This window comes from Rosa chinensis, chromosome 2 (genome assembly GCF_002994745.2).
Source record: "Rosa chinensis cultivar Old Blush chromosome 2, RchiOBHm-V2, whole genome shotgun sequence".
Classification (NCBI taxonomy): Eukaryota; Viridiplantae; Streptophyta; class Magnoliopsida; order Rosales; family Rosaceae; genus Rosa; species Rosa chinensis.
This window is the reverse complement of record NC_037089.1, coordinates 7,744,798-7,760,661: the sequence shown is the minus strand read 5'-3', so window position 1 is coordinate 7,760,661 and position 15,864 is coordinate 7,744,798. Positions and strand designations below refer to the sequence as shown.

Sequence of the window (15,864 nt, the reverse complement as noted above, 5' to 3'; positions counted from 1 at the left end):
GGTAAGAGCTCAATAAAATAAATTTTTTGCATGTTGTTGGATGTGACTGATTCCACAACAAATGTAATCTGGATTGATCTATTCTAGTCTTTGATCTAATATAGCTTTCTATCTTCAATTAATATCTACAAACTTTATTCACCTCTCAACAAACTATGATCTATTATCGTCTATTGTGTTTGTATGTGTTGGTTCTATTGTCGTCTTCCACTCAAAAAAAAAAAATGATGCTTATAGCACAAGACAGATAGCAGTCACTGATTGAATGAACTAGAAGCTCACAAATGGCATTAGGAAATTTTGTGAAAAGGGAAAAAAAATACAAACAGTACCAAACTTAAGGCTCACTCTAAATTTCTATACCTAAGTTTTTAAAACTATCACATTTTTTTTAATAAAATAAGGGATTAGGCGATATTATGGCACGTTTACTTACTTGGAATGGAAAATAATCATGAATCGGAGACAATTGGAATGAGAGAAGAAAGGAATCGGTATTGATTTCAGAGGAGTTGATTCCTAAACCCATCTCGCCCCTTCGTAATCAAATTCCTGAGTATTCAGGAATCAATTCCTTATAAGGAGGTGAGACCTACACTCATTCCGATTCCTTCATGTGTTAGTAAACGCAAGAATACTTTTATCCGGAATCATTCCAATTCCTTTGTGTTAGTAAACGTACGAATAGTTTTACCCCATAATCATTATCTTTCATTCCAAGTAAGTAAACGTGCCCTTAGTTCTTCAGAGGTGGACAATGTAGGGAACAAGTCCCACCCTCAATCCCAAAGGAGAAGGGTCTGCCACACTCTGGAAACCCACCCCCATCTCCCTATTTTTATTTTATTTAAAAGAAAGTGCAAAATTACATAAGTTGGGGGGACCAAACCAAAACCCAACAAGTACAGACATAGAAGAGACAGAACCCTTTTCATATACAAAAACTAGAAAGAAAAAAAAAAAACCAACCAAGTAAATGCAACCCAAACGAATCTAAAGACCCAAGACATTAACGAAATCTATAAGAAAGAGCAGACGATAAGTCTTTTCCATAGTATCCAGCAATGAAGGTAGGTAAAGAGTCCCACCACCTAGCACCAACATTAGTAGCATCATAATTAGCAAGCGCATCTGCTATCATATTAACTTCCCTGTAAATGTGAATAACTCTGAAATGGATTAGACGAGAGAAATAAACACAATTATTCCACACCACTCGCAATCTCCATGGAATTAACTTAGGATTATTGAAGTAGTGCACCACAAGATATGAGTATGTTTCAAGCCATAAGTGAGTCCAACCCTTTCTCCAAGCAACTCCCAAGGCCTCTATTACTGCCACTACCTCTGCATCAATGGCACTCGGAACCTCAACCTTATGTGCAAAGGCACCTTGAAACAATCCATCGTGGTCTCTAAAAACACCCCCAAAGCCTGCAGTTTCTGGGTTACGAAAAGAACCATTGGTATTAACTTTTAACCAATTTACTGGGTGGGCATCCCAATGCATAGGAATGAACTTTGGAGCTTTCAAACTCAATGGTGAGAGGCCAAGTACGTTAAACATGTTCTGTATTCTTGAAGTAGCAGTGCAAGAAACAAACTGAATGGATGCCGACTCCTTTAAAGTGACCAAAAAATGATGCTTAAATCTCACTGGGTCAAAAGATGCACCATCAAACCTAACTTTATTTCTTTCTGTCCATATGCACCATAAAGCAATACAAAAGGCAAATCCCCAAAGTAGCTTAGTTGAATGGACCATTTCATTTATATGGCTGGGGCTAATAAGCTCAAGAACTGAATTACTATGCAGCAAGCTCACGTTGAAAAAAGAAGCAATCCATTCCCAAAATCCATGAATTAAATGACAATTAAAGAATGTGGAATTTGATTCTGCACCCAAATTCACACACCTCTTTTAGAATAAACCCATCCATAAGAGTGTTTTAATATAAACCCAAACCAATTAATTAGTTAGGTTTATGCAAAATAAAAAAACCTATTAAATAGAATAAATAATAAAACCCAATGTTGTTAAGAATTACTAAAGCTGCCACTATCAAATTCCCTATTCACCTATTAAATAGGATTGATAATAAAATCCAGTAATGTTGCCGATGGAAGTCGATCATGAAACGCCTACCCATAGACGTCGCCCAGAATTACTCAACCCTTGATTTCAGCAATTGAAAATTCTCCTCTGGGTTGGAGGTTACGTAATCTCCACATTGAAAAGCCTAATCTCTACATTCAAAGCTGGTGTCAATATCTCCACAAGCTTGTGATTCTTTTTGTGATTGTAATATAAATGGATCACACAATCAGAGGTTGGTGGGTTGCCTGTGTTCCACAGCATATCCGATTGGTACGGTTGATGAGTCTTATTTTTGCTACCTATTCTAAAGGTGTGTGTGCTCCTGACGAAGAGGTATTTGTTCTGTGATGGTTCTAGGTTTTTGCTATTGAGTAGGTATGATAGACTATACAAGTTCTTGATTGCAGGGTTTTGTTTCATCTTCTTGTTTCTCAATAGATACTACAAGTTAATTTTGATGGCTAAAAAGTACACCCACTTGGAATTTAGGTGCGACCTTCTCAAGTTTGGACGTGTTATGACCGACGAGTTAAGGGCAGATATTACTGAATTGAAGCTTGATCTGATACCTACGCCTATTGGAATGGACCCTATTTTAGAAAATTAATGAACATACCTACGCCTATTGGAATGGAGAATCAAATTTTATTCAAAAAAAGGGAGAAAAAAGAAAAGCAAAATGACATACCTTGATGAGAGGATGTTTAATCACTACATGATAGGAATACCTCCACAAAAGGATGTTAATCAGATTGAGAAATCTACAAAATCTAATAGGAATATCTACACAACCACATCTACTAAAAAATAGCAAATATAAAGATCAAATCTGAAAGGAAGAGATATACAATAATTAAGACAATTAATCTTTTTAAATAAGGAATATCTATACAAACATATCTCCTAAAATATGGCATCAGTTACATATATTAATTAAGGCAATTAATCACGTTGACGTATTTAATAATAGAAATATCTACACAAACATATCTAATAAAAAATGGCAAATATATAGATCAAATCAGAAAGGAAGAGATATACATTAATTAAGGCAATTAATCGTTTTTAAATCAGGAAAAATAAATTGATTGTATTAAATTATAATTTGTGTTTATAACTGATGTCATATTTAAATTCAAAAAAAAAAAAAAACACCTATATTTGAGGAATACTTTCCTTATTCATCCAGAAGGGTAAAATAGTCAAACTAAAAAAAAGAGGAAAAAACTTAATTATAGACTTAAAACCTATACGGTAGGTTTAATTATGTGAATGGGTGTAGATTGAAAGAAAACATAGGCTTGGGTTTTCCTTAAAAGGAGCTTCATTTTTTGGGTTTTTTTCTAATTTTCTCTTAAAGAAGGTGGTCCATTGTTTCCACATGCATGAGACAAATAGAACATTGGGAGCAAAGAGAAAGTACCTCTTTGTTGTAAAATATCATCAGTAAGCATCCTCCCATATATAACTTTCCAAGCAACCAAGCTTCTACGTGGCTGCAGGGCTTTATACCACACTAACTTACTCCAACCCACAATTGGATTTGGTGGTGAAAGAAAATTGAAAGCTTCCCTCGTGGTCAACTGTCCAGCTGGGTTATCAGGCCAAATTACTTGATCTTTGACATCTTCTAATGGCAACGTTGTATTAAGAATTTTCCAAGCAATGCCCGGGAAGAAAAAACTGAAAAGAGAGGGCAATGACCATTGCTTATTAACAATTACATCACTAACCTTGATTGGCATGAAGGATTGTAACACCGGCGTGAGTTGATGATTTGACAAGTTACATCACTAATGAAATACAATTCTCTCATCAATCTCTCTCAAATTCCTTTTTACTTAAACACTCCTATAATATTATAGATGTAAGAATGTCTTTAATTATTTGAACAAATGTATTGAATGATATACAATTACACATATATTGAATTAATGGAGGTCAAGGGTTCGAGTCACCATGGGGATAGGAGTGAAATCCTTTGATCCTCTTTTAAAAATAATGAAAAAAAAAATTAATGGAAGATCTTGGTTACACACACAGATACAGGTTCTCTCTCTCTCTCTCTCTCTCTCTTCATAATTAAAATCAAAAGCTGAAGAAGATGAATCTGGGGCATTTGGACTTTCGTAAATAGTTTAGGTAGGTACGAACTAGCTTAAGCTCTAATCTATTTAGAGTTTAAGCTTCTTTGTCATCCTGGCTGCACCTAATATCCCTTTACTGATAGCCTGCTTGGCATCTCTCCTAGCGTGCCTATCCAAAAGTGCTCTCCATTGGCGATCAGACAAACTCTCTTTGCCAGCCAATTTCCGTTTCATATTGTAGTATCGACGATAATTGTCCATATACTTGGACCTGGTAGTAACAAACACAGTGTGTTAATGCGAAAAGAAACAAGATACAATTGAAAAATACATGACTCAATTCAATAGTCTAGACAACTAGTTATTAATCACGACCACAAAGAGCAAATGAAGTTAGCACTCATGAAAGAGGGAGTATCAAGAATATTGACTGCTGTTTCTAGTCTGCTAATCTATTTCAAAATTGGATGAAACACTTACTGAGATAAGTTATTCCCAGATGTAGTTGCTTTGGATGCATGAGAACTCACATCCACAGATTTAGAACCCAGTTGTTGATTGATCTGTTTCCAACACAATTACAAAAAAAAAAAGAACAAAAAAAAAGGGTAATTTAGATGAGAACCAAATCGTGAACACCATGATCATTCTTATTTCAAGACTTCTCTCAACAGACCTCTGCAAGCAGTTCCATGTGTTCTTGAGGGATAATGGCCGAAATAGCATCAAGACCACATTTCTCACTAACCATTTCTAGAAGAAGCTTAACCTGAAAAAATGTTCAGATTTGAGTCATTAAAACTTAAAGTCATGAACAAAATGATAGTAGCATCCTTGTCTATTAAAATCTAATATAGGAAAAACAAGCACCTCTTCCTTGAAAGGGAATTCTCTATCAGGCAAAATCTGCATGTCTGCCAAGGTCTTGACTGTACCCCTCATCAAATAAGAAGAGTATACTCCTGTAGGATAACAGCTATTACACTTCTTCTATCACATGTAGAAAACAAATGCACAAAAAGTTTAAGTGATTATACAACATAATTTCGGAGAGACAGAAAACACTAACCTAATTTATTGAACATTGTTGAGACTATTTCAAAAACAAGGTACCGGATAGTAGGGCAGCGATAAGAAAGTAACTTTGGAAAAGTAGCACACAGTTTTTCAATTGGAGTTGGCTCAGACTGGCTTCCATCATCCATATTTGCATTCATCAGAGCACGGTCAACGCCCTGTTTAATCATGCTTTCATCAATATAAGCAATAAGACGCATAAAAGCGTTTCCTGCATCTTGGACGTTCATTAAGTCAGACTGTTCGAGTAAAACTGTCAAATGCAAAGAAAGTAAGTCACTAAGAGGAGACGGTATCTGATGTACTCAAAGCTGTATTATATGCAATAAAAGTTGGTTAAGAGAAGAGTTGAGGGAAAACAAGAGTCTATACCAATGAGTGCATCAAACATAATAGGGAGTTTAATTTTGCAGATTTGCTTGTTCAGGGAATAGACTTTAGGCACTCCAAAATTGAGCAAACCAGCTATAGTTTCCATGATGTAATTCGTCTTGTGTTGGGAGACAGAAAGACATATTGAGCATATTAGATCGAGCAACAATTCGAGGTCAACATCTGGTGATGATGGATTGAGGCAGAATCTGTACAGAGCATCTGTGATGAGTCTTGTAACAAGTCAAGGGATAGCATCACAAGATTCAAAGGTATGGCGCAGTTCTAAGAGATCCATAAAGTAGACGAGCACAGCAGTTCTGTCCTCGGTTGACATAGCGCCAAGGGATAGCATCACAAGATTCAAAGTATGCATGGCCTTGCGTTGTTCGATGCTATTAACTCCATCAGTATTTGATTCCACACGTGGCGGAGGATACTTTTTCATTAACAAGTCAGTAATGGTTTTACTTGCAGGGCCAAACAGGGGAGTTCCTCGAAAACTTTGCAGTGTGTCGTGAACACACAAACCTGCTTGTTCTCTTACCTGTTCGAAAGACCCATTAGCATTCATCACCATTCCAATTTCACTAATTTATCAAGTCTCTACTACATCTAAACCTCTAAAAATCCTTAGTTTCAAGATCATAACCGCAGCATCGGTAAAGTTCAATTATTATGAATATATAGCAATAACGAAAGAGTGAAAAGGTAATGTACCTACCTCGATGCTGGAGACATAAGCGAATCTGAACAAGAGCCTGAAGGGTTTCGAAACTTGTGACCAGTTGTTGACGCAGTTAGTGCTGCTAATGAGCAATTGAGCTATGCATTTAACTCCTGTGCAGGCTGCACCGTCGAAGCTTGGGGATGAAGAACGAAGAGCTGGGGCTAAGGAATTGCAGACCAACTGGAGATTGTTGATGAGAAATGCTGGCGGGACTTTGGGGATGACGATGGACAGAATTATGAGGTGGGCGCGGAGCACGTCATCGGAAGGTCGGGGCTTCGAAGCGGCGATCAGGTCGAGAGAGGAGCACGTGGCGCCCAAGTAGGCCAGCGGCGTCGGAGGAGCCTTGTGGTCTCGGAATACCTGGCACATGACGGTTATGAGCTTGCGGATTTCGAGGTCGATTTCGCGACGGCTGTCAGAGAAGCGCATCAGGATTGAGAAGCCGATGTTCGCCACGCCGTCGTCCACGGTGGTGCTGGTGGTGGGGTTTAGGGTTTCCATGCCTTTAATTTTGTGCGGAATTGGGAGAGAAACCCTAGATTGGTTGATCCGGTTCGCGGTTCAGATAGTAGAGAGAGTTGAGACGAGTTTGTTTTGATCACGGGGTTTGGCGGGTTAAGTGTGTTCTCGACTTCTCGTCACGCCTAACGCCTCGTTTTTAAATTGTTTTCCATATAAAATTTTTTACTTTACCGCCCCTACTTACCTTTCGTGTCTTTTATTTATTTATTTATTTTTTATTTAAATGAACTTTCATTTACTATAAGAATAGAAATACACACGGGATAACATACGGTCGTTCTAGCATACGCAGGATTTAAATTTGCTTACCACAAATATTTTGGTAATAATACCACCACTCAATACAAAACTGCCGAGTGTTATAAAGATCATGGTTTTAATCAATGGCGGATCCAGGATTCAAACCTTGGGCGGGCTTGGGTTTCTTAACAATTTTTTTTTTTTGGTGCTGGCACTACTAGAATACACTAATTCAATGAAGGATTCAACAACCAAACTATAATTAAACGAAAGAATACTAACCGCTCATACAGCTGGACCAGCAATGTTGTTAAACAAATTAATCAAACTATAATTGAGCAAACATTATACACAATTGCATCACCGAAGTGTCCCTATACTATAAAATCTACATACTAAAACACCAACAAGTATTTATCAGATGCCATCAATAGCATTTTATTGATTACCACCAATCAGTGACATGAGAGGTCCTCCATGGATCCTCTACTCCGGAATTTTAAAGTCAAAGCTCTTTATCCCATCACTGCTTCCAACACCAGTTCCATACCTGTTTCTCTCTTTCTTCTCAGAACTCAATGACTAACTACATTAAATCAAACTAAGGTTAGACATCTTTTAATCTAATAAATCAAACTATAATCAATTAATCAAAGTATCAAACCAACTAACCAAGCTCGGAGCCTCAGTCATCTTCTAATCACAACACAGCACCACAGTCATCAATTAATCAAAGTATCGAAGTATCAAACCAAGTAACGCAAGAACAAGAGTAGCAAAACTGCAGAACCCATGTAACAAAAGAAAATCCCAAAGAAAAAGAGTTTACCTCTTTAGCATGAACCATGACTCTATGAAGGTAAATGATATGCGATTGAAGAAACAATTATGATTGTCTATGCCCAAGGCTTGGCTCATGTGTCTGAGATTTGCCCCAAATTGAATTCGACATCAATTCTTAACCCTAAAATTTGCCCCAAATTTAATTGATTGAATTGAACACATACTTACAATTTCAGGAATTAAAACATATTGTATTTGAGTCTGGAATTAAGGCCTTTTAAGAAGAAGAAGAAGAGTAGAAGAAGAAGAGATGGACCGATTAAGGTCTGAGTCTCTAAGAGAACGTGAGAGGCTGAGAGCTAAAAAGTTTGACTGAGAGTTCGGGAGTTTGAAGCTTGGTACTTTCGGGTGGGCTTGACAATGCCAATATACAATTCTTTGTAAGTATACATCTAATTTTTTTTTTAAGCTCAAAAATCTCGGACGGGCTTGAGCCCGCCCCATTCTGTACCTAGATCCGCCCCTGGTTTTAATAGGGTGGTGATATCACCATAAAATAAAAATGGTGAGCAAATTTGAATCCGCATACGCAGTAGCAGACACTGCGTTAAGCTGAAAATTAAATTTTACGCATAAATGTTGATACTATTCATAAGAATTGGCAATACCTTCGTGTGTTTTATGTAGAAATTGAAAATAATAAAAATAAGCATTACTGTAGGATTGAATTTTCAAAAAAATTCAACTGTTAGTAGATGGAAATACTTCTTTTTTTTTCAATTCTTTGCATGTAAATGCTCTTAATTGATATTAAGGACATTTAATTTGTGATGAAGCACCTATTCTTTTATATTAGTAAATTGTATTCATAAGGACATGTATGAGAAATGGTCACGCACCATAGCTTTATTCCGACAACATTTTGTGCTGTGAACATGGTAAAATTAAAATTAGACCAAAAGATATGTAAGAACTCTGTATCGTAAGGAGGTTCTCCACTTGATAATCAAGGTTTTTCATTCGATAAAAGTTGTCCGAATATGATATTTACATCTTTGACCACTCAATTACAATAACCACAATAAGTGTTGTCATAAGTCGTAATTGCAGTTCAACTAGGTGTAATTTATTATTTTGACAATATTTGTTACATGATTTTGAACAATGTTACATGTCAAGAAAGGATGTGTTGTTAACATGGTAAATTTTATTTTTAAAAATGACACATGTCGATATTTAATTGAGTAACTTGTTGGCCAATTCAATAGGTTTCCACTATATTAATTTATTAAAAGTTAAAAAAATAAAAAAAATAAAGATATAACATACATCAAGGTACTCTAGACGACCCCCACAGAAGGCAATAACAGTATTCATGTATTCATTTATTCAAATCATCACAAAAGGCAGTAACATTATTCATGTAATCATTTATTTCAAATCATCACATTATATTCTGCTTATACTGTGATGAGGATAAGAGAGTTTAAAAGAAGAAGAAGAATGAATGTAGCGAACAACAAAAAATGCTTTGGAGAAAGAACAACACTGAATATGACCCCGAATCAGTCTTGACTTCTGTTCTTGTTTCTTCATCGATATGGTGTGGGTTGCAGAATTTAAGGGCTAGCCTTCAGTGTGTTTCTAATGTCAATGACAAAACGGTATCTGACATCTGCTTTGGCGAGGCGCTCCATGGCATTGTTCAAGTAGTCAATTGGGATAACCTCGATGTCTGCTGTTATGTTGTGCTTGGCTGCAAAATCAATCATCTCTTGTGTCTCCTTCATACCTCCAATGAGGCTACCAGCTACCATCTTCCTTCCTGTTAAGTCGAACATTAATAACCCTACACTGCAAAAGATAACAGGTAAAGCCAAGTAGCCAACTACTCATAGTTACATGCTTACCCATGAGTAAAGGAAAAACCGGAAGCTCAAGAGGCTTTTCTGGTGCACCAACCATAACAAGCTTTCCATGAGACTTCAACAAACCAATCAAAGGCAAGAGAGGATGTTGTGCAGAAACTGTGTCAGTGATCCCATCCATGGTACCAATGGCAGCCTATAAATTAATCAATGAAAAAAAAATTAAGTAACTTGCTCATTGTTTAATCCACTTAAAAGTAGTAACCACTTAAAAGTAGTAAAAGCAGAAACATTACCTGCATTTGATCTTGATCACGACTAACCAAAAACAAGTCAGCTCCAAGGTGTTTAATAGCTTCCTCCTCTTTCTTAGGGGAAGTACTGATCACTGTAACCTTCACCCCCTTTGCCTTGGCAAACTTCACTGCGACGTGGCCTAAGCCGCCTAGGCCAACCACACCCACATGCATTCCAGGCTTGTCTAGTCCATAATATCTCAAGGGGTTGTAGGTTGTAATCCCAGAACATAGGACTGGAGCAGCACTATCAAGCGGTATGTTGTTTGGGATGCGGACTATGAAGTGTTCATCGGCCACCATAATGTCAGAGTAACCTCCATAGGTGGTGGTTCCGTCGTAGTACTTGGCACCGTACGTGAGTATTTGTTTGGGGCAGTAGTTCTCAAGGTGGTCGGTACAACTATCACAAGATTGGCAAGCTCCCACTAAGCATCCAACACCGACTTTGTTTCCAACTTTGAATTTTTTTACATTGCTCCCTACTTCCGTTACTTCACCAACAATCTCATGGCTGCATTGCCGAATTGTGTTCATATTAGATAACTGAGGAGGTCTCATAATTCAAGCAATAAAATGTAAACACCTTTACTAGTATAACTACTAAAGAGTGTCCTGGAAAATCCGAAAAAAAAGTCTGTCGTACCCGGGAACCAGAGGATAGGTAGAGAAGCCCCATTCATTCTTGACATTGTGAAGGTCCGAATGTCAAATCCCACAGTACAACACTTTGAACGTCACGTCTCTCTCTCCGGTTTCCCTGCAATCAAATCTTTTCAACTTTAGAAATATAAAACAAACACTGTGGTGTAATCTGACGAGGTAGAACAGAGGAGTGTTATACTAGTTGACAATGTACCTTCTGGAGAAACGGAAGGGAGAGAAAACACCAGATCGATGAATCTCTTGCAGCCCATCCAAATGCCTTCTTGGGGTGTTCTTGCTCGTGAGACATCGCCTTTTTCTTTGTTGCAGTCTTGCAGATTCTTAACTGATGGTTTTGGTGTTGAAGCTTAATGCAGTTCGAGTAGTTAAATGTGAGAGACAGACAGATATGGAAGTGTGAGCTACCTTCAATGGAGTTAAATGGTATATATAGAGAGGGAGGAGATGGGCTGGGGTGACGTACTGGGTGATAAAAATAGAAATGTCGAAGAGGTGGTGACATATTGGGTGACCCAAATAGGAAGTCCCAAGTAAGGCTGTCACTCGGTTGGTTCGAATCGGTTATAGGTATTACCAACTTCAAAACCAAAACTTTCGGTTTCAAAATTGAATTACCAATTACCAACCAAAATTTTCGGTTTTTAATCATAACTACCAAATTCGGTATTTCGGTTTTCGGTATTACCAACTTTAGAAAACTAATTCTTTGTAATTAAAATTAGAACGAACAAAACTAGGTTCTTCAATTTTATAGTCGTAAACTTTGTACTCATCTCCTAATTATAGCTTTCTTTTGTATACATGACATCAAGTTTGAGTCATTTTCAATAAAACTAGGTTATTTAACCATCTTTGACTAGGTTACTTAAAATACATGTACTATTAATGTAGTATATATATGTAGTAATGTTCATACTATTATGAAAAATTTTATGTTTATTTCTTAATATACATGTATGTGAATTGAAAATCATAATATATAAAGCTAAAATTTAGATAATCGGTAGATTCGGCATTTACCAAAACCAAACCAACTTTTTCGGTAATTTTCAATTTCAGTTTTATCGGTCTCGGTTACCAAAACGTCGGTTTACCAAACTTAAAATATCGGTTGGTATTCGGTCGGTTTGGTAATTACCAAACCAAGTGGCAGCCCTAGTCCCAAGAGATTAAACTGACGTCACCAGTCACCAGAATGGTAAGAGCTCAATAAAATAAAATTTCTGTACGTTGTTGAATCTGACTGATTCCACAACAAATATAATCTGGATTGATCTATTCTAGTCTTTGATCTAATATAGCTTTCTATCTTCAATTAATATCTACAAACATTACTCACGTCTCAACAAAAGTATATATATACCTTGTCCTTAAGTTTCTGGCTTTATGCAATCAGTGTGTACTGTCTTTCTTCAAGTCTAATATAGCAACAAAAGTTGGTTAAGAGAAGATTTGAGGGAAAACATGTCTGTACCAATGAGTACCTCGAACATATTCAACGGGGTTCCTTGAACATATTCAAAGAATCATGTGTTCATGGATGCTAATTTAAGCAAACCAGAGTGCATTTGTGCCGATCGATTTATTAAAATTTACAATGTTTTAAAATTTGTAAAGACGGAGAAAAAGATTTGAACTTCCATCCTCATTTAGCATTGTAACGAGAATAAATTTGAGTGTCTTGAGCCGAAACATAAACAAGGAATAATGCCATACACTTACATTTATAGATTGATCAATTAATTTTATGTACATGGAGGTGCATGCTATACAGGTAAATTTATCTGTAATATCGAACTCTGCACAAAATTAGTCATAATTAATGAAACCACAGCCAAAAAAAAAAAAAGGGCAGATCTTTTCTCTGTTTAACTCCTTGAGGTTAATTTTAAGGACGAAAGATGGTGTTTGCAAATGTTGACCGCACCATTTGAATAAACAAGGGAAGCTGCAGCAGAGCAAATAGAGTCACCGGAAAAGACGCAAGTAAGGTGATCGGAATAGAAACCCAACTGAACCTCTTGCTGAGCACAATCGAAATGGTTGCACCGAAGGCCACCATTGTGGCAGCTATAGCAAAGAAAAGAGAAGCCAAACCTATGATCAACCTCTTTGGCAACGAGTCAATGAAATCTTCTTCAGCATACCGAGCAGTTAGGATGGATAAAAACATCAATACTGAAGTTAGAGAAGAAAATAGAGCTACTGCATCTGAAACCAAAAACACCATGAATATCAATGGCTTCTTCATTAAGAAATTTGGATTTCCATCTGCTCCGTCGTTACCACCAGGAACTGTAAAAGCAGCAGCAAAAACCACCGTAGCAATTAGAGTTGCAACAACCATGCAAGAATTCGAAGTATCCTTCAGCCATTTCTCTCCTTTCTCGGCCAAGTTTTCGTGTTCCTTGGTGAATAGTTCTTTAGCAGTCTTTTCATCTTCGTTCTTGCTCTGCTTATAATAAGGATGAACTAGATTCTCCACCACCTAACAATTCAAAATGAAAGAATATGTCAGCAATGACAAATATGTGTATCTATAAACTACAAAAGACAGTTTTTTCATTTTGCATATTAAATTACACCTTGAACCACTGCAATTCTCTTTGCATTTGTAGAGCTGCACCACATACGGATGTGAGTTGGGCCGGAGGTGCCAACTTTGCTGCCAGATGCAAGATGGTGCCAGATTCAAGTAATGTAGATGCCATTAATTTACTGCGTGCAGTGTGGTCACACACAAGACGGAAAACCTTTTCATGTCGAAGCTCGATAGCAAAAGGAAGTAACAAATACTGGTTGTTTCTGAGCCGAGCCCATATTAGATCAGGGAAAAACTCAAGGAGTGTACTAATGATTTCAGTTATCCCATTAAGAGTGGCTATATACAGGATTTCTGAATTCAAAAGATAGTTCAAACGCCATGACATATGAGAACGCGAAAGTTCTATGCAAATTTGCTTTACTAATTCAACTGCACAGTGATGTCTAAGTTTTGCATCCTGGAGTGTCATGAAACCAGAAGGTGCTGCAAGTTCAAAATGTATAGTAAAATGAGGGGAAAGCATCAAGGAGTAGTCGTAAATACCATAGGGTGAGGTTCAAGTACTGACCTATTTGTTTAAGAGCTCCACAAAGCAGTCTTCTTAACCAATATAGAGCTGCAACACAGAACCAAATCACTCTAAGAAGCGTCAACTATTAACCTTCCATGACTACCAAGATTGTTATTTCATTTGGGTGGTTTCACCCCTTCCCGATCGAAATTTGACGTGGCATTTTCATTTTCCTTTAACAAAGAAAAGTAGAGATGGTTCGACTTTGATTCAGTAGGCAGAACAACTACATGATTTTGGCACAAGGTGGTCTTATGGCTTCTTATTCCTAGTGACCACAAACCATTACCATTACAGAGCTCATTATCTAGATTTCAATTCCTAACAAATATGAACATTTGAATATATGAAGTAAAACTGAAACCTTCAAAATCTCCTACTTTCCTCTTTTTCATTTTCTACTCAACTAGAACAAGATAGAAACTTGCTTCATGTTGATATTGTAATTGCTAAACTATAGGATGAGATTCATATTCATCAAAAAAATATGAAAATACACATATATCAAAAATTTGCAGAACCTGACCTCCATTCTGTACTGGTGATGGCATTCTGTTAAGGTTTTGGATGCTTTCATGGTGACTGCCTACATAAGCTCTCACCGAGTTTGGTGGTCTATAGTCCACGTCAATAGGGATAACTGAAACCAAATGGAAAATGATACAGTATTTAAAATCAGCAGGAGAAACAAAAAGGCTTAAAGAAACTGTAGAATTTGAGAAATGAGAGAGGAGGCAAAACATGGGTAAATGCAGCTTTCCCAAAATCCAAGCCTACTGCCACCAAGGAAGTTTGATTGGTTCTTTGCCAAGACATATAAAGGAGTGCAGTCCTCTTGGTCTGTAGCAGTGGCCAAGTTAGGATATTGTTGAAGGAGATATAGAGCAATATCTGTAACAGAAAATTTCAAACCAAATATGTTAGAAGTTAAAAACAGCAAAGTGATCAACATAATAATAGTGTTCTTACCATGGAAACCAGAAGCAATTAACACATTCATAAGGTTAGAGGCCCAGGGACCAGTGAAGGGATGACCAGGTTCCTCATCTGTAGTTACCAACAAAAGGTACCAAACCAATTCCTTACACTCCGAAGAAAAACTGGCGGCTAGGTGAAGTGGAGTTCTTCCTTTGGTATCTACACTTTGTGCCAACTTGGGATTTTCCTTGAGCAATGCCTTAGCAGACCTCAAGTTTCCACCTATAGCAGCATAGTGGAGGGCTGTGAACCCCATTTCATCATGCTCTGCCAGTTCATCTGCGGGCATATGTTTCACTATCTTCTCCACAAATTCCGAGTGACCTTCACAAGCCGCAACATGTAATGCAGTCATTGACAAATTTGAGATCTTGGCTTTGACTGCATTAGGATCATGCTCCAAAAACCGTCTAGCATCTTCCCAATTGCCTCGGAATGCAGCATGGTACAGTGGTAGGTAGTAATCCAAGTTCACTTCAACCATTTCGCAATCATTGAAAGGAGTTCAGCTAAAGTACACAACAAGCACTGGTTTGAGAAGAAAGAACAAAAGACAAGTAAATCAGACACTTACAATCTTCAGCAGAACTTTCATGCCGGGTTGACATAGTTCTTGTTGCAGAAGATTGGTTTCCACCGGTTCTGAGATACACGGTACGAGCAGCAACAGTACTAGGACTTTGCTCAACATCCAACGCTAATTGTGTGATTTCCCTGTCTGGAAGTGCCATTGGATGGATTATGTATGTATGTTCTTCAGCTACAATACTAATAAACAGAAGCAGATTTAGTTCTTGTTTGGTTTTAAGTTTTGGCCTAAATATTAAAGTAAATGATTCTTTCTTCTTCTCCCCGCAAAAGAAAAATGAGTGTAATAAATCTGGAATGTGCTTCTTTTCTACTTTCACTTTATTGCTTTTCCACAGAATCCTTTCACGATTACGGCTAGGGTAAAAAGCAGAAGCAGGCCTTCTCACGTCATTCCGATTTCATTAAGCCCAACAAGATTTCTCATCATAAAGGCTAAA

At 37.3% G+C, this 15,864-nt stretch overlaps 2 protein-coding genes and 1 pseudogene across 3 annotated transcripts; all 3 read right to left on the bottom strand.

The window, feature by feature from the left end:
- Nucleotides 1–3,998: 3,998 nt before the first annotated feature.
- Nucleotides 3,999–6,988, bottom strand: LOC112190210. Its single transcript, XM_024329631.2, has 7 exons — nucleotides 6,359–6,988; nucleotides 5,635–6,181; nucleotides 5,255–5,515; nucleotides 5,056–5,147; nucleotides 4,862–4,954; nucleotides 4,666–4,748; nucleotides 3,999–4,456 (listed from the first exon to the last, which is right to left on the bottom strand). Exons 2-7 carry the CDS (start codon nucleotides 5,738–5,740, stop codon nucleotides 4,273–4,275), a joined length of 819 nt encoding a protein of 272 aa, XP_024185399.1. The 5' UTR covers nucleotides 5,741–6,181; nucleotides 6,359–6,988; the 3' UTR covers nucleotides 3,999–4,272.
- Nucleotides 6,989–9,258: 2,270 nt separating this feature from the next.
- On the bottom strand, nucleotides 9,259–11,267 carry LOC112190208 (annotated as a pseudogene).
- Nucleotides 11,268–12,444: 1,177 nt separating this feature from the next.
- Nucleotides 12,445–15,765, bottom strand: LOC112190207 (ankyrin repeat-containing protein ITN1). Of its 2 annotated transcripts, none has more exons than XM_024329630.2 (7): nucleotides 15,411–15,765; nucleotides 14,828–15,310; nucleotides 14,600–14,749; nucleotides 14,385–14,498; nucleotides 13,856–13,903; nucleotides 13,328–13,770; nucleotides 12,445–13,230 (listed from the first exon to the last, which is right to left on the bottom strand). In XM_024329630.2, the coding sequence occupies exons 1-7, from the start codon at nucleotides 15,565–15,567 to the stop codon at nucleotides 12,631–12,633; spliced, it is 1,995 nt and encodes a 664-aa protein (XP_024185398.1). In that variant the 5' UTR covers nucleotides 15,568–15,765; the 3' UTR covers nucleotides 12,445–12,630. The 2 variants fall into 2 exon arrangements, with proteins under 2 accessions (XP_024185398.1, XP_040371330.1); XM_040515396.1 differs by having other exon boundaries at nucleotides 14,600–14,698.
- Nucleotides 15,766–15,864: the final 99 nt, after the last annotated feature.